The 19,849-nt window shown below is 42.7% G+C and overlaps 1 protein-coding gene across 1 annotated transcript in view; it reads right to left on the bottom strand.

The window, feature by feature from the left end:
* Positions 1-1,799: 1,799 nt before the first annotated feature.
* LOC101854185 (transportin-3) overlaps positions 1,800-19,849 on the bottom strand; it is a gene marked incomplete in the record, with an annotated part of 31,116 nt that continues 13,066 nt past the window's right edge. The window contains 17 exon segments of the mRNA XM_013085650.2: positions 1,800-2,540; positions 4,227-4,339; positions 5,844-6,011; positions 6,968-7,124; positions 8,908-9,002; positions 9,386-9,502; positions 10,871-11,011; positions 11,886-11,946; positions 12,454-12,539; positions 12,943-13,034; positions 13,541-13,732; positions 14,523-14,662; positions 15,076-15,170; positions 15,989-16,096; positions 16,776-16,922; positions 18,811-18,873; positions 19,334-19,409. Of these exon segments, the coding sequence (XP_012941104.1) occupies positions 2,480-2,540; positions 4,227-4,339; positions 5,844-6,011; positions 6,968-7,124; positions 8,908-9,002; positions 9,386-9,502; positions 10,871-11,011; positions 11,886-11,946; positions 12,454-12,539; positions 12,943-13,034; positions 13,541-13,732; positions 14,523-14,662; positions 15,076-15,170; positions 15,989-16,096; positions 16,776-16,922; positions 18,811-18,873; positions 19,334-19,409 (1,912 nt within the window).

Here is a 19,849-nt window from a genome sequence, read left to right as displayed (position 1 = left end):
CAGAGGAAACAATTGCTCCCTCCAAGACTCTGCAGAGAATCAACGCAGTGTGAGCGTCGTCTCCGACAAGAAAGACTGTGATCAAAGGCCAACACTTGTGGTACAACACCAACACTAACACTTGCTTAGTTTTAGTTTTAGTAAGAGTTTTACAGCATTTGCAATACAATAAGATCATAGTTTTCATAAGAGTTATACGGCGCTTGCAACACAATAAGGTCATATACAAGTGCCGAAGATTAGAGGTGTTACAAGAGAGTAGTAAACACAAAAAAAGAAGGAGGGGAGATAAGGACGATAGATGCTTGATAGGAAAGAAGGAGCAAACCACACCAGAGCACCCGCCAACCACCCACACTAACACTTGCTCTCTGGCAGACGACAAAGTACCCCCAGCACGTTACCCGACTACGGCCCCCTCACACCCCGACAAAATTAATGACCAGATACTCCAAGCATGCTCGGGGCTCTTATCATATCTCAGCATACTCTTATCATATCTCAGCATACTCTTATCATATCTCAGCATACACTTAACATTCTCCACCCACACAGCATGCAGAGCACACAACACTTTTATCCCCCAAGGACCAGGCTACAGAATGCGGTACATGCTCTATCACACCGGCGCTGATCAGCATCCTGTGGGGGGGGGGAGGAGAAGGGACGGTTTCCTACCGTCGCCGATCCCATGAGGGGTTAAACTGTTAATGAATGGTCAAATCTAAGCACTCCGTGACTGGTCATCAGTCAACACACTCCAGAACTGGTCATCTCTCAACGATCTCATTCACCCGTCATCTCTCATGAACACACTAACAGACACTCTCGTTTTCTCACGCAACAAAACACACACAAAGACAGAATGGTTAGAATAAAACAAAGGTCATTGACCCATTTAAAAGACGGAGCAATCAGAAAGAAGGTCACTGAGAAATCTAAAACCAAGCGAAAGAAAATCAGTGACTGAAAGACTTAAAGAATGCACAAAAGCACAAAATTACAAAAGGATTTAAAAGACATGTAAAAAAGTCACTGACTCACTTAAAGGGACAAACAAAAGAATAAAGTTATCAAAGAGATTCAACAAGAGTCAGACATAAAAAGTGAAGGTCACTGATAGATTTAAAAGACAGAGGAATAAAAATTGTTTGCTTGTTTAACCCCTTCACTGCTGAGATGTGTCTATGTACATTTATACAAGATAAACATATTTATTCGAGAGAGTTATAAACAAAGCCATGATATCTTTCCGTTCAATTATGAATAAGCAATGTGGATACATCTCCTAAACTTTCCTCTTTTGGCCAGTCGAAAACAATTGCACTGAACCAAGTTTGGATTACAAGCGAGTACATATGTCTTCTACACAGCAGTGAAGAGGTTAAGCGAAGAGGTGCACATCGACACAATAACGGTCATTTAGTGCAGGGAAAAGGAAAGCCAGACAGGCAGAAACAAACAGAGAGGGATGGAAAACAAGTAGGACCAACCAGTAGCACCCCCCGACCACCCACAGGGAATAATACAATACACAGGCAGTATTGCATACAGACGTCAGTCATTTTTAGCGGCCTTTGAGAAACCTCTGTTCGCAATACTGCCCGCCATTAACGGTCATTATCAGAGACGAAAAGAATTATAGTTTCTAACTGGGGGGGGGGGGGGGGGGGAGACAAACATGACGAAAGGCAGAGGGGGTCAAAGAACATTCAACAAAACCTCAACTACTCACATCGCTACTCACTTTTCATTCACACAGCACTCCTATAATACAAGGAGCGTCAAAAATCAAGGAAGAGTTTTCCAAACGTTTTGTTTTGCATCCGATAGGACGTGTTGACATCACCCCAACACACAGGGGAAATACACAGTTCAACAGTAAAAAAAAAATTACAAAACTTTCAAGACTGTCAGAAAACTCACAACAATCCAAATAAGTGGAACCCTAACTAGTGTATGGCAGGAAAAGATGCACTGGCAAAAGTCTGGTGTTGTTGTTGTTTTTTTGTGTGTGTGTGTGTTTTTGGGTTTTTTTGTATACATTTTAACACTTTGCTTCCCGTCAGCAACTCACACCACCCAAGCATGCATTACGAGGAATATAGAGCAGGAGGTAAAGAGTTAAATATCAGCCATTGACGAGCCAAAAATAACCACATGCATCTACATAAATCTCAGCTGAGGGGGCAGAGGCCCCAACGACACATGACGACACGCGTCGACACACGTCAGAGAGAGAGTGGTACACACACACCAGGTGATCCTCTGCTCCACCCTTGGGTCGCAAGTCGCGAGTCGCTGCAGTCACATGACAAGATGGAGGAGGGGGAGGGGAAGGGGAGTATTTCAGCACAGGCTTTAATTAAGTCCTATATAAGAGCATGCAGTTTGACTATGACCGTACACAGGTCGACTGTACACCGTGGCAAATCAATCACGCGACAGCAGATCACAGGCTAGAGGCACCGTCCCATCACTATCTGTACAGACGGCAGAAGTCACGCACCGCCGAACTCACTTGCTTCAGGTCCTCCGCACTGTGGGGAAAGAGGAGAAAACAATTTTAAAATTTAGTACTAGAAATATGTGTAACAGTGAATCAATAATGCACACATCTCCAATGGGCTCTTACCAATATCAAAAGGGAGCCAGAATGCAGACATAAATTTGGTTATTATATACTCAGTACACACAAATTTGCTACATATGTGAGGTATCTTGTTGAAATCAAGCGCTCTTCAAAATAATGAAATCGAAGATATCGGCATTTTCCCTCCAGTTTGAGCTTATTTTCATCTATTTTTTGTTTTTTTGGCTCAACATCTTTTATGCCCATTAAAAAAAATATTTCTGTGAGGATTTTACTCAAAAGCATTGATTAAATGCACAACAAATGTACATTTCCAGTCTCCAGCGAAATCACCAGACTTTGGCGGCCGTTTTCTCGCTATTTTGCCTCTGAAACCAAGTGACCCCAGCCTCCTTCACTCGCCAATATCTCAACTTCTCTTCAAGATAGGCGAGTATTTTTTTCATCAAAAGATGGTAAAATGAACAAGCTTAACTCACTTCAGACGGGTCACACAACAGTTGCGTGACCCCCGCCGCGACGCTCGCGACGGGTCTCACAAGCCCTGCGTGACCAACTTTGGAATTTTTTTTCCGCTCTACAAATCACGCACGGATCGCGAGACCCGCCTCGTACCCTTGTTTGGCCAAGCCTGAGCTACTTAGACTTCGTTTCGTATCTCTGGGGCCGGTAGTTTTTAAGTTATTGAAGGTGAAGGACAGTGATCCCAACTGGGGTTGAACAGACCGGAACTCGCGCTTTGTTTTTTTCTATACAGCTGATAGTAATCCGACAGTCGCGTCGTAGTAACAGTCGAAGAAGTCGCATGAACAAGAATCACATAATTTCGCCGTTTTCTATACTTCTGTGCGTTTTACTAGTTCTAGTGTCTCAGAATATGATGTGTTTAATAGTTAGGACCCTGGATATGTACCCGAACACGGCCCGAGTCGTAGTTCTAGGGTTAGATCTAGCACTAGTACCGGTGTTGTTTTTCGCGCAACGAAATCACAACGTCGTGCCGTACATCTGTCTCATGTAATTCAGTGTATGGGTCTGAATCAATGCACAGACCAGCTTTTATATTTTCACCAAACACTCGCACATGTATACAAATCAAACAAGAACACTTTGAACTTTTATTTTTGTTGTTGCAGTGAATTTCATTCTACTTGTCACGTCTCTGGAAATTTTTCGGAAAATCAAATTCACGCCGATTTTTAAAAAAATCATACAAATTAAAGTATTAGACTTAGACAACTTTAGTTTTTTGTATTAGATTAAGCTTGAATGTTACTTTACTGTGTCAAAAAATGATTACAATAGGTTAATTCTGAGAGTTGTGGTGATTTATTGAAATACTCCCAAAAACGCCAGTCTTCAACGCTTGTGGCTGGTGAAAGGGCCCAGTCGCAAGTGAGTTAAAGGTGATACCAATAACTCTAGATGCCCAAAAATTGAGGAGCGCCTGATTCTACCGCATCGTGACACATATGATATGCATAGATCACGAAGGAGCTTGCACTTTAAGTATTAACAACGTGTGCTAAAATCATAAATAAACAGATATAACAGTAACGATTTAAACCAGTTTAAAATCAGGGTATGGGTGACACTGGGAGTTTCCCACTGCTCGACTGATGTGTGGACTGACCTGGTACACGTCTTGTGGAAGTCTGCCAGCTGTTTCTTGGTGGCGGTGACAGCCCCGCCGCTGCTCTCTGTGGGTAGGGCCTTGAGTGTGTGCTCCAGCCACACGCAGAACGTCTGGGGAAAACCGTGAAAGGGTAGAGGTGTAACGCCCCTGTCAACATATCATTAACTTATTTAACCCCTTCGTTGCCTTATGACGTACACGAAAACGCGTAATTTTCAGCGCTGTGCCGTACCGTGTACGCCACAGAAGTTGGCAACATTTGCCGCTCCTGGTTGCCTGTATGACGTTAAATGTATGTCACGCTAATAACCTGGCTCAAATTCTTCTGTACGGAGTTTTAACCACAAGGGCTGTGTAGATTCGTATTCAGGAATTAAAGACGCAAATATCAGTACCAAATTTGCTAGAATTTCTTTACTCTTACGCTAGTAAGCGACCGATAAACGTAGACCTTGGCTTGCGGGCGGCCGCGTGCTCTCATACAACATAAACATCAACATGACTTTAAAAAGGCAAATAAATTCACTTTTTGACTTAGATTTGCAGGTTATTCGAAATTAGGAGTAAGAAGGGAGGAAATAGGGAATAAGAAAAGTAAGAAAAATGATCGAAGACCGGGCGCCCGAAACATGTCACGATAATGCTAGATCTAGACCGCACTTCCTTTAACACTGAGACATTAGGCTGCAGTCCTGGGTAACGAGCTCAGCTGAAAATCAGCGCTGACAGTAAGGATGCATACCCCGGGGCAACGAAAGGGTTAGGAGGTGGGAGAACATCTGAGGACACACATACGTGCAAGGAAGTTCAATAAAAAAAGAACAGTAAAAAAAATGTGAGAAATTGTGAAAGTTAATGACCTTCGCAACACTGAAAGATTATTAAAAGAGGGGCCTCTGAATCTAATGCCTACCTTTGATAATCTCTGTCCGTGTCAAATAGTGTCAGTTTAATGCCCCTTGCAATACTGAAAGGTTGTTAATGTTTGACCAGGTCATATATCAAGAAGGGTCATTTATCTTGATCCATTACTTCTGTAGGCAAAACCTTTTGAAACCAGGCCAGAAAACCTTAGTGAAAGAGCCGCACTCTCGCATCGTGACATTGTTTCTGAGGTCAAAAGAGCCTCACAAGCACACCATCCTGCTATTTTTACAAGAACAATGAGCTAATGGTTTGGGAGGGTTTTTTTCAAAATTATGAAAGCAGGAATTTAAAGTACTTTTTACACACTAAAGGGTGTGGTGGCGGAGTGGTTAGTGCGCTCATCTCCGAAGCAGATAGTCCAGGTTGGAGCCCAGGTTCGGACACGGATTTTTTTTCACCCCCTCCTGCCCACATAGCAGTAATGGGTACCAAACTTTGAGTTGGGGAAGTAAAGGTGGCGTGGAAAGGAACTGGCCACCCTACCACAATATGCTAAAGGCCCGGGTAGTTGTCTCATTAACAAGGCAATCCCCAATGTCCGGATCGGATGCGGGAACAACTTTACTTTACTTTTACACATTAAGTGATTTTTGGGTTTTTTCGTCTCTCTTGAAAAATCTATCACAAATCATGACACACGAGTAAGGCTTGACAGCAAAGAAAAAAGATGGTCCTCGGTCTACTCACGGGTCTGTCGATGAGCATGAGTTCGTAGAGGACCTCGCTGACGTCGGCCGACATGAAGGTGGGCAGGCAGAAGAGGCTGGCGTTGATCAGAGCGATGACCAGAGACTGACCGTGGTCCTCCACCAGTTTCTTCACCAGCGACTTACGCAGCTCAAAGTCTTCCCGCTCCTGGAGAGGGAGATAAACAATGTCATAACATTAAAGTAATAAGTTCTCGCTCTTGGAGAGAAAGAGAGTGACAAAACAATGTGGTGATGAATTCTGAGCCCATCATTACAAAAAAATCATGGCATACAAATTGGAGCAGGGGAGTCCACAGTTACAACAAAACATGGCAAAAAATTCTGAGTGGAGTGTACATCACTGTTCCAAAACAAATAGAGATATGATTCGAGTCACATTTTCACTGCTGCAAAACAGCAAAGATATAAGCTATGACTACTATGAGTGCTTGAGTGCTCTATTCACCAATCCAGACTTGTGTGACAATCTGTGGCAGACACAGGACCTCACTTTTTTCAACACTTCTCTGCAGTCTAAACCTGAGAGAGCTGTCGATTCTCTCTGCCTCCCCTGCAGATATTGTGGGGTGGTTGTATGTGTGTGTGTGTGTGTGTGTGTGTATGTGTGTGTGTGTGTGTGCGCATGTGTGCGTGTGTTGGGGGGGGGGGGGGGGGCAATTACAAAATATGTCCTAGTTTGGTCCGTTTGAGCAGGCAAGTACAGCGGATACGTTTACACCCCTGACCCTGGAGCACTGGAGCAGATGTAATTAAGACAACTCAACACACATTGCACACAACAAGGACATCTCAACACACATTGCACACGACAAGGACATCTTGGCAGTTGAGAATGAAAGATGGCAGGCCAAACACTACAACTCTTTCACAACTGCAAATTTTGGCCAGCGTGATGAAACAATAGTAAGTTTTAAGATCAAGGAGGAAGAAGGGAAGAAAAAAAATGAAAGATAGGAGGATGAAGAGAACAAAAAGAAAGGAGGAGTGAGAAGGGGAGAGGGGAAAAAGAAAAAGAAATTAGATCAGGAAGCGGAAAAGCAGTCAAGAAAGCCATATCAGGCAGACAGACAGGCAGACAGACAAACAGACAGACAGACTGACCTCCTTCTGGCGCACACACATGATCATCTCAGTGAGGAACTTCATGACGGAGGCGTTGGCGTCCTTGTGGTCCAGGGAGCAGGCGGCGATGGCGCAGCACATGATTGGCTTAGCCATGGCGCTCTGTAGGAAGGCCACCGGGGTACGCTGGATAAACCTGAGACATGAGACATTCAGAACCGTAGGTTACAGAAACTTAACTTATGCTCGAAGCACAATGGAAACAGGGTTTGACACAATAGAATTGGAATATGAATCCGCCATTGAAGTCTATAATGATATCAATCTAGACCCAGATCAAGACTAGTAGAACAAGTGAGTCGGACTTGAATGATCTGATCAATCTGTCAACAGATGAAATTCAAAATGGCCGCTCAAGCACGAAACTGAAAGTAGATAATTTAGGTCGTCGTACTTTTTCGTATTCATATTTCTACTCAGGTTCCGACAATTACGCCGACGTCGGCAGTCGGCATGAAAACGAAAATAACGACAAAGCTGAAGGGAGAAAAAGGGGGCGCTGGCAGTCGGTCAGGCCTCGCACTTCACACATTGACTAATACAGGTGGGCCTTGCGATAGCATTGGCCGGCTCGCAGTCGGGTCGCAATTGTCGGATTTCAGATGATTGTCGGCAAACATGCAGGTCTAAATAATTAAGACACTCAAAAAATTATCTCTGATCAGATCTATGCCCATGCTTGGAACAACATTAAATAAGGCTATACATTTTTTTTCCATAAAATCAGAACAACAAGTCTAATAGCAGCAGAAAAATGTGCAGTAAAACTAACAAAATCTAAAATAACGAAGATTCTGTGCATTGAATTATTATCAAAATTTAAATTTAAAAATCAAAACGCATCGTGCATCTCATAGAATATGCAAAGGATATGGGAACACACTTCAAATATTTTCATGAGGAATTCCCTGAAATCCCCAAGCAAGTTGCAAGACACAAGCAAGCGGTAGAGAATGTAGCCACAAAATCTGCAGCAGTAAACTATCAGTTTCACAACCGTGTAGGTCTTTGCAACCTCACAGACAGGATAATTTTGATATTTTCCCCGAGAAGGCAAACTCTCAAACCTTCCCTAAATATTTTTTCAAAACCTTAATTTCACAACACAAACATTACATTTATAAATTAACAAATTTTAGACACGAAACAAAAAGAAGACTAACCAATAAAAAAAAAACTCAAATTAGGACACAGAAAATGAATAAATCCCTTAGAAACGCGAGCCACATTCAAAAGAAAGTCGGCGCATTTCCCACGCATCCATACGAGGGAGGGAGGGAGAGAGAGAGAGAGAGAGAGAGAGAGAGAGAGAGAGAGAGAGAGAGAGAGAGAGAGAAAGAAACAGAGAGACAGAGTGAGAGACTGAGTGAGAGACTGAGAGTCAGAGAGGAAACAGACATCTTCAGAGAACAAAGAAATGAGAAAAAAGAGTTTGTTCGTCTGTTTGAGTAAACCGAAGCACATCGACATAATAATGGTCATTTAGTGCTGTGGAAAATTAAGACAGACAGACAGACAGACAGAAACAACAAAAGGAAAGTAAAGAAGTAGGACCTACCAGTGGCGCCCTGCAACCACCATCGAAGGAGTCAGTTTAGTAAGAGCTTTACGGCACTCGCAACTGCATACTGTCATATGAGCGCGCGAAACAAGCTGGTTGCATTCACAATAGTTCACTGCACGGCTTGATTTTGGTCAATGTTTCTTTCAAAATGTTAAAAATTCATTTAATACGAGAAAGAAAGAGACAGACAGACAGAGAGAGACAGAGAGAAAGAGAACACAATCGTATCCCACCTCAAGCATAGCCTGAATAGATCGTCCAGTGTCTGGGTGGTTCCTCGAGAGACAGAGAGACAGAGACAGAGAGAGAGAGACAGACAGACAGACAGACAGACAGATAGACAGACATAACCCACCTCAAGCATAGCCTGAATAGATCGTCCACAGTGTCTGGGTGGTTCCTCAGCCCATTATGCTCCTCCAGGATCTTGAACGTGGGCCCGCAGAACGCCTGAACACAGGACACAGGGATAACATAAAGTTTCAAACTTTTCGTAATTAAGAGACATAATAGACAAAGGAAAATATCTGCACATTGGAAGAAAAGAAGTTTTACTGCAGTTGCGGCAAACCCAGGTCATTGTTATCATTATTGGGATTTTATTATTATGATTATTATTATGATTACTATTATTATCATGAATATCATTACCATTATTAAAACAAATATTATTATGAATATCATTCTTATTATTGTTATTATTATTATGAATATTAATATTAACATTAATATTATGATTATGATTATTATCATTATCATTATTAGTATTATCATTATCATCATTATCATCATCAATATCATCATCATCATCACTATCACCCCCGTGTCCTGACCTGCAACATGTCCAGCAGCCCCGGCACACAGCCAGCCTCCCCGCCGTACTCGTCCACCAGGATGCTGCCCAGGTACAGGAAGCACGAGTGCTGGTGGCTCTGGTACAGACTCACCATCTGGGGAAACACACACACGTGCACACATACACAGTCAGTATATTTTTTAGTTTTAGTGAGAGTTTTACGGCCCTTGCAACACAATAAGGTCATATAAGTGCCCAAGATTTGAGGTGTTACAAGAGAGTTTAGTTTTAGTAAGCGTTTTACAGCACTTGCAACACAAAAAGGTCATATAAGTGTTGAAGAATAGATTTCATGTTACAAGAGAGTAACATACACTAAAAAGAAGGAGAGATTAGGACGATAGATGTTTAGTTTTAGTAAGAGTTTTACGGTACTTGCAACACAATAAGGTCATATAAGTGCCGAAGATTAGAGGTGTTACAAGAGAGTAACAAATACAAAAAAGAAGTAGGACAGATAAGGACGATAGATGTTTCATATGAAAGAAGAAGCAAACCACACCAGAGTACCCACCAACCACCCACACACATAGTCAAAGACTTTTGTAAGACATTAGAAACTGGTCCTGGATTGAGAGGAGTGGAGTACCTTTGACAACGGCTAATGTCTTTTAGTTTCAGTAAGGTTTTACAGCGCTTGCAACTGCATAAGTTCATATGAGCGCCAAGGGGTGGATGTCAACAGAGATGTCCAAACGGGGAATCAGGCTTACTCTGCTCACCTCTCTAGCCTCAACAGCACAAAAGTCTGCTTCGACTATCAAGGCAACCGGGAAATAGCAGTTCACAAGAGAGTGACAAACATACAAAAGAAGTAGAGGAAAAATGACGATAATAAGGATGTACAATATATAATAGCTGACTGGTTGATGAACCTTTTTGAATTTTTAAAGTGTTTCTTGTTTTTTTTTAAATTTAAACAATTCTACCATGGCTTCAGCATTCTAAACTGGTGCGGTACTAGAAGGTGTTTCACTATGTGAGCCTTCGGTACTGTAAGTGTTAACCCTTCAAGCCCCAAGTTAGTATTTTCAGCAGCGCTTGTACCTCCCACAGTCCCAAGAGCGTATATTTTCAGTTTCAGGGGTACCGAATTTGAGCAATTTTTAGAACTTGGCAAAGATAATTAAACTTTAATTTTCATAACATTTATTCATTCACCTTTAAACATCGTTATACATTATTATCTAAACCTCATCACAAAGATACTAAAATCACTTTTTAGAATGCATTCCTCTTTCTCTAATAAAATACAGCTGTATTGGCTGGGACTGGGGTTATTTGTTTTAGTAGAGGTTTTACGGCGCTCGCAACTGCATAAGGTCATGAGCGCCAGAAGATTAGAGGTGTTGCAAGAGAGTAACAAACACAAAAAGAAGGAGGGGAGATAAAGATGATAGATGTTTGATAGGAAAGAAGGAGCAAAACCACACCAGAGCACCCGCCAACCACCCACACATACCTGAGTGACCAGCGGGGTGAGCAGAGTGGCCGAGTTCTTCCCCAGGCACCTGATGGCAAAGCGGATACAGCGACAACACCGCTCGATGATCCGGTCGTCCGCCTGGTATTTCTCGCACGCCTTGGACAACACGGGCCACACCTGGAGGGGGGAACATAGGGAGATGTCAGTTTTTTGTTTGTTTTAGTGAGTGTTTTACGGCACTTGCAACACAATAAGATCATAATATATGGTCAAACAACATCCATGTCACTTCAAACAAACGCAATGAGGGGAACACAGCACCGGGTTAAATAACATCCATGTCGCGTCAAACAACTGCAATGAGGGGAACACCGCACCGGGTTAAATAACATCCATGTCGCGTCAAACAACTGCAATGAGGGGAACACCGCACCGGGTTAAATAACATCCATGTCGCGTCAAACAACTGCAATGAGGGGAACACCGCACCGGGTTAAATAACATCCATGTCGCGTCAAACAACTGCAATGAGGGGAACACCGCACCGGGTTAAATAACATCCATGTCGCGTCAAACAACTGCAATGAGGAAACCAGCGCCATCTTAAACAACATACGTGTCACTTCACATAAACACAATGGAGGAGACACAGCGCATTTTCAAACAACATTCACTTCACTTCAAACAAACGCAATGGAGGGAACACAGAGCTGTGTTAAAAAACATACATGTCACGTTAAACAAACACAATATCATTAACTTTCACTGTGATTTCCATTTTGATTTGGTCCCATGCTTTAACAAACAAGGATCGATCTTTTTTTTTAACCCCCCAAGTGTCGCTAACAAATTGCCTGTGGTGTCAAGGGAAAATGCGTGATTTTACCATCTTATGTTGGAAAATGCTTGAGAACAGGCAAACCAAGCAGGTAAACATACGCGCGCACTCACTCACGCACTCACGCATGCACGCACGCACGCACGCACGCACGCACGCACGCACGCACGCACGCACGCACACACGCACACACACACACACACCAAGACTCACCTCTAAGATGACAGCCTGGCACGGATGTACCTCTCCATTGGTCACTGTCGGGTTTGTGTGTCTGGAAAGATAGGACAAAAATTCACCACACTATTCACAGATATTCCGTGTGAGTTCAACATACACATAGGAATTCTGTTAAGCACAGTCAAGAAGACAAATACCACCACTGAGTCCAAAAGTTTTTTCATAGTCATGTAAACCCTCCAAAACAAGGCTCAAGACCATGAAAACGTTCTGACCCAGGTTCCCTTCCTTCCCCAAATCGATTCTATAAGCCAATCAACATTCCTCCCCCTCCCCCCCCCCCCCCCATACCACAACCACCACCATTTACAAACTTGCCAACTTTTTCAAAACCAAATCAGTTACACCAAATGTCATAACATCAGAGTACATAACGATGTACAAAACAACACCAAGTGGAACTGGTTTGGACTGGATTTGGCATTGTGTGTGTGTGTATGATAAGGCTCTCAAAGTCCCAATTGCCGAATCCGTGACAGTTCTGAGATATTTGGGACAGTTGGCAAACCTGAATATATAAATACACACAGTCAAGACTTACCTAAATATGGCGGCAAGACGATCTAACCACACCGACGGGTCGTTGGCAGCTCCCTGCTTCACCTGACTACTGCCCTCGTTGATCAACTGGTTGGGAACGTTGGGAGAAATATCAAGGCTCAGTGAACATTGTCAGAAACATTTTAAAAGACACATAAAAAGTTCATCTTTATCTTTACAATACATTTACCATTTCCGCCAAAATCTCACAGGCAATACCACATTACCATTTCCATCAAAATTTCAACAGGCAATACCGCATTACAATTTCCATCAAAATCTCACACGCAATACCATGTTACCATTTCCATCAAAATCACAACGGGCAATACCATGTTACCATTTCCATCAAAATCACAACGGGCAATACCATGTCACCATTTCCATCAAAAAATGTAAAAGACCAATAACACATAATAATCTCATGCATCTCTCAGCCTACTTTCTGAGTAGCCCAAACCACATGAGCACAATAAGACGTGCTACTCACTTTCTCCAACTGCGAGACCTGACAGGCACAGATCTGGCCGAGAGCTTCGCCGATGTTTTCCGCTGGCAACAGGGCTAGAATGGTGGCTGTACCTGTAAACACATGGGGGGGGGGGATGCCTTTAAATACCACATGCCATACTAGCAATAATAATAAATAGCATTGGTATGACGCATAACTCTGCTCAACAGCCATCTCTAAGCGCTATACGTAGGTATTTTTCTAGTAACATGGAACTACTAGGCATTTCACTAGTAACATGGAACAAATTATTTCTCCTGTACGTTTCCCAGTAACATGTAAGACAGACTGAAATGTGTGCGTCAAAACTTTTTAAAAACATAAATACTCATTGTTGACAACAAAAAAAGGCTGTTTCGACAATTTTGACAGTATACAAACATACACACACATATACACAGACACGCACACACACACACTCTCACCCTCACACACGTTGTTGTTATCGATCCAGCTCACCCTCACAGACACACACAAACAAAGATAAACACCCTCACAAACACACACACAGGCACACACACACATCACCACAGACACACACACACAAACCCACACAAACACACACATACACACAAACCTTTGAGGAGTCCAATGGCAGCGTCAGGCGAGAGGTTAAAGGTCTCCATGGACTGGACAATGTGCATGAGGCCCTGGAAGTGGCTGGTCATCTGGTCGCGGCACTGGGTGCAGATGCTCTGGAGTGACCGCGCCGCGATGGACGCAAGCACAGGCTGTTGCAGGCCCACCAGCAGGTAACGTAGGATCAGATCTGTCGCGAGACAGAGGAGGAAATGATTAGCCCTTTCATGACCTATATGACGTACACCGTTCATCATTTTTTTCGTACCCGGCAAAAGAGCCAAGATGCTAGGGGTCCACCAGCAGGTAACACAGGATCAGGTCCGTCGGAGGACAGGGGAGAAAATGATTAACCACTTCGTGACCTATATGACGTACACCGTTCGTCATTTTTTTCTTACACAGCAAATGAGCCAAGATGCTGCTGTGACTAACGGTGTTCGCCATGCCTTCGAAGCGCGAGGACCATGATGATGAACGCCGTTCGTCGTAGTTTGTATTCTGCACGCTGCTTCTATTAGATGCATTTCGTAAAACGCAAAAAGTAAACAGAATTATTATAGAGTTCCTCTATGTAGAGGGTGCAGTGGCGGAGCGGTTAGTGCGCTCGTCTCCGAAGCAGAAAGTACGGGTTCGAGTCTCCGTTCGGACACGGGTTTTTTTCGCCCCCTCCTGCCCATCCAGCAGTAATTGGTACCTAACTTTGAGTAGGGGAAGTAAAGGCGGCATGGAAAGGAACTGGCCACCCTACCACAATATGCCGAAAGCCCAGGAAGTTGCCACTAACAAGGCAATCCTTAATGTCCAGATCGGATGCGGGAACTACTTTACTTTCCTCTATGTAGTCAAAGGACAAACTCTCTTCTCCAATAACAACAAAAGCTTTATACACTACAATATGGAATGACATTTTATAATGATAGCAATGACAATCCGCCTTAAAAGCAACGGCGGAAAAAAGAATATCCTGCAGGCCTCACCTAAGAGCTGCGGGTGTCGTTCGATCCACTCAGACAATTCTCCCAGCAGCTGGATGCTGGTGTAGCGCACGGCCAAGTGTGTCGTCTCGGGCAAGGCCAGGATGGCCTCCACCACTTGAGGCACGATCTCGTTCTCTTCCCTGGCACAAGGCAAAAGAAAATATAAATAAGAATCAGAGTTGATAACTGGAAGCGGAAAAAAAAAATCCTGAGCTTTTCAGACCCTATGGAAACTTGTGCAGGTGAATTCAAAATTTACAGATTCTGAAGTTTCTTACATCGTGCATCAAGACTATTTTCACGTGAAGTACAAAATGCAGACAATTTCAGAAATCCAGATTTCCAGGTACATTCGGAAAATCAACACCTCTAGAGAACACTTGCATTAATTTGAATAATCACATCAAATGAATTATTATTAGTGACCAAAAAGGTTAAGACAAAAATCACATAAGTAATCATAACACAGATATTACATAAAGGAGCTGTTAAAGCTGAAATACTTTATAGCAACCCCGGCCTATCGCCAAGAGATGTGTCTGTGTCTACTCACGGTAAAATGTTCTTGGCCACTGCGGTCATGATGAACAGAGAGGCCTCACACATGGACCAGCTCGACGACTTTGGGGACTTCAAACTTTCAAACATCTGAGGAGGAGAATACATCAGTTACAGCGGAAAACATTACCTTCCCACACCTGCCGCACTGTATACAACATTGTTACAACAATCTACGACACACAACAGTTCTGGGATTACCAACGACCATTTCAGTGCCAATGAAAAATAGGTGGAACCATACCTGAAAAGTAACAGCACTAAAAGATGACCCTAAAAAACCTTAAGTCCATACAAAATAAAAAATGTTAATGTTCTAGAAATGAAGTCCACAGTGTAAAACTTCATGAAACAAAATTTAAAAAGTTCACAACATTTTGACCAGTGATCTATTTTTTTCCCACCAACTTTTAAAAAAGGGTCTCTACGTCTAGACCGAGCCCATTGTTCTGTTTGGCAGGTTTTTAGGGAAAGATATGAAGCAATACACAAGCAACATGCAGTAAGACAACAATCTAGGTTGGTAACTTTGATAGTTTTTGAATTTACGGTCTTAGAATGAAAAAAAAAGGATTCTTGCATTATTAATACCACAAAAACAAAAAACAAAACAAAAAGTAGATAGACAAAGTTTATGCCAGACCTGTGAACCTTTGCTACAGAAATGAGCAGAACTTTTTCATATTAGGATCTTATCACAGACAACATCATGTCTCTGCCTACATTTTCTTTTTATCATCTATTCTCAATTGGCACAACAAAGAATGAAAAAATCTTTCCACAGCTGAATCCTATATGCTGAAATTAACTGTTTCCATTAAGACAGAAAAGGTGAGGTTTCACCTATTGGTAGAGTCTCTTCTACAATATTGTTGGGGTCTTTTTAGATGTCCAAAAGAGGCCCTCACCTGTATAAAACACGAAGAAGACCCAGCAATAAACACGACGTCTTTGATTAGCTCTGAAACGCGCACACGAAAATCACCAAAGTCACCACTGTCATCGGGCACACCTTCCTGCAAAAAAAGAATGAATAAAAAGACATAAAATCACATTCGTAGCATCTGTATTCCATGTTGAAACAGAAGTCCAGCTTCACAAAAAAATCAGGCTATTTGTCACATGTACTAGTTTACCAAACAATTTTACCACAACTCAGAAGACACAGAAAACCTCAGTGTAGATGATAAGAGAAAATGACACAAATTAATTGGGGACAAAAGAGGTCAACTAAGCAGTTGAGAAAGGAGTGCTGAGACTTATATTTTAATCAAACTCAAGGCGCAAACATATGTGAGGCATCGTGGTGAAATCAGGTACTCGTCAAAATAATGAAATTTAAAAAAACTGGCATTTTTCTGTCCATTTGACAATTTTTATCTGACCCCACCCCCTTTAATTGCAAAATACCTCGACTTCTATTCATGATACATGAGTATTTTTTTCTCACCGAAAGCAAGACAAAATAAGGTTTAAATTGATACCAATAACTTCAAAAGTCCAAAAATTGAAGAGCACCTGATTCCACCGCGTCGTGACACATCTTCATGTGTGTCTCTTAATCCTTTTACTCTGATTTACCACCCCATGACCCATTAATGTGTCTTTGTAAATCTTAATCACACAGCGACGTTTAAGTTACTGAGCCACCACTACCACTCTACCACCCCTCGAAACCGCCGTCATCACACTCACATGGTCCTCGTCCATCTGGCAGTGCTGGCACAGGGACAGCACCAGGTTCTGGATGTAGGGCTTGAAGAGATCCGTCAGCTCCTGCGTGTTGCGCTGGTACAGTGCCTCCGACAAACGGTACCAGAAGTTGAACGTGATCTCTCCCACCTGGGCAACAAACACACACAGAACATATACACATATATAGCAGTGACAAACATGCAGTGAAAAGACAACCTCATAGAGCCCTCTACAATGTTTTTTTAGTTTGTTTGTTTTTGTAAAGTGTTTTACGGCGCTCGCAACTGCATAGGTCATATGAGCGCGCGGGACACTCCTAATATTTTCAGTTGGTAGGAAATTTTGAATTTTGCTCGGGTGGCGGCCGAAGCCTACTCTTATCGATTTTAGACCACCAAGGAATCTTTAACGTGCGCAACTTGCACACGGGCCCTCCGAGATTTTTCGCCCTTGTCCGAGAAGGCTAGGTGTAGATCTTTCCTACCAGAAGATCAGGGGTGTGGCAGAAAGACAGCAATATGGAGGAGCCAAGGAGTAGCAGTAGAAAGGCTGCAGAAAGAGTCAGGAGCCCAGAGGAGGGGGCAAAGGAGGTGAGGGGGTGGGGGCAGAAAGTGGAAATGAAAGCAGACAACAGAACATTGCTAGAGAGCAGGAAAGGAGGTGAAAGGAGACAATTTTAGAGAAGAACATTGTTAGGTCGCTACCCGGATTCGAACCCGGGACCTTTGAATGAGAGGCCAACACCTTAACCTCTAGGCCACGAGAGCCCCCTTTTTTAGTTTAAGTAAGTTTTGTGACACTTGCAACACAATAAGGTCGTATAGGTGCCGAAGATTAAAGGCATTACAAGCGAGTAACAAACACTAAAAAAGGAGGAGAAATCAGGACCGCAGATGTTCGATAGAAAAGAAGGAGCCAACCACCAACTATGACAGGGAGAAAAGACCGAGAAAAGACAACTTGATAGAGCCCTCTACGTTTCACAATAATAGGCATACCAGACAACAAAGAAAGAACAAATACATTTATTTTATTTAAATGTATAATGACACTGCCCAAGACAACAATCTGTCAAACGCGGCTGCACTAACAACCGAACCAAGATGACCACACAACCCCCTGGACAATGACCCACCACAAACCACCCTTTGTGTCCTCCTTCCAAAAGAAAAAGAAAATACAATTTTTTAAATCTATTTAAGTCTAGTGGCGTCGGTGGCCTAGTGGTTAGGCTCTCGGACTCGCAACCGTAAGGTCGTGGGTTTGAATCCCGTCAGGGGCGGCACGACGTTGTGTCCTTGGGAAAGGCACTTTACACGAGTTTTCCTCACTTCACCCAGGTGGGAATGGGTACCCGGCTATAGACAGTGAAAGATCTTGTCAGTTTGTTAGTGTTTGAGCGCTTAATCAGCTGCTTGCACTGTATGCTTCCCGGGAAACTGAGAATGTTTCGGAGTGTTCTATGGTCTGCTGGGGTAATAATATAGTGTAAAGCGCATAGAGCCTGCTGTTGAGCGGGGATATGCGCTATACAAATGCTATTTATTATTATTATTATTATTATTATTATTATTAAGTCGGTGGGGACACCCACAGGGAATCTTTGTTTTTCTTCATGTGCAGCATACTCCACCTGTCTAAGACAATCATTGTTCCCCTCAACAGCGAGCGGCCATCTTAGACAATTTCGACAGTATGTGAGAGACACTACACTGTCTGGGGAGTTGTGCCCCTTGATGGGATGGGAGAGGATGAGTTCTATTCCTCTGACTACATCAGTATAGGTCACGGCAAGAATAGATTTTTGTTTAACTGTGTTGAGTGTAATTGTAGCAAAATAAAATATCAACTCCAAACAGCAGCTCTTCATAGATGGTCAGAACAGGATCAATAGGCAACATTCTCCAGAAAGGTTGAGAAAAAAAATAACAACCCCACTCGGTTTCAAACTCGGAACTTCCACCTGGGACACTAAGCATGTAACCCAATGTGAAACAGCAGCCAACATAACATAACACACAGCCCCTGTGTTTACCTCGTAGAGATGATGTCCCACACACATAAGCAGAAGATCCACCAACTGGAAGGAGCCCAGGCCCTGTGGACACAACAAAAGGAAGCAATGGTTTGTTTTAGTACGTGTTTTACGACACTTGCAACACAATAAGGTCATATATAAGTGCCGGAGATTAGAAGTGTTACAAGACAGTAATAACAAACACAAAAAAGAAAGAAGGAAGATAAAGATGATAGATGTTTGATAGGAAAGAAGAAGCAAACCACACCAGAGCACTCGATAAACCACCCACGAAGCATTGGTTTGTAAAAAAAATTTTTTAATGAATTAAAATGGAAAATGAGAGGCCTATTCAGATGACCAGAAATGCATCCTTAGATCTCTTTTTAAAAAAAGGTTACGAGAAGAAGAATCTTCTTTTCCTTAAGAAAATAAAAAGATATGGGCAATAACTATAATTAGGAAAAAATAGGACATCAAAAACATGAAAACAAAAAACAACAAAATCTGTCCAGAAGTAGCAAAGCACTATGCACTGTACCTCATTGGGGGAACTGATCAGCATGTTAAATAGAGACTCCCCCAGCTCCGTAAACACTCGGCAGTAGTTGAGGCACCTGAAAAGTAACACACACCACCATGAGCAACAGGAAGACAGCGAAAACAAAGTGTTTTCTCACATAATAAAATCCAGGGAGAAGATACAGAAGTAATAAAAAGCATCATAGGGAAACAAAGTCAAAGATATTTTTGTACCACTCACACAATATGAGTAGGGGTACAAAGTGGAGCCCTGGAGGAGGAAAACAATTTCCTGCCACCTATTAGCCTGGCACGAAAAGTAGGACTGACGGGAAACGGAAAAAAACTTGGGAGACAAGCGAAAATAAACGAAGGTATATCTGCTACAAGCCTGCACCAATGCTCAAGGCACTAAGAAGGAAATATTAGCCCAACCCGAGGCAGAGAGAGCCAAAATTCCTTGGGGGCCTGGAGGACCTGTGGCGAACAGCAGCCTTCACGCTAGAGACTGCGATGTCTATTTGGAGGAAGAGGA

This window comes from Aplysia californica, unplaced genomic scaffold (genome assembly GCF_000002075.1).
Source record: "Aplysia californica isolate F4 #8 unplaced genomic scaffold, AplCal3.0 scaffold00393, whole genome shotgun sequence".
Classification (NCBI taxonomy): Eukaryota; Metazoa; Mollusca; class Gastropoda; order Aplysiida; family Aplysiidae; genus Aplysia; species Aplysia californica.
This window is presented reverse-complemented; position numbering and strand designations above follow the sequence as displayed.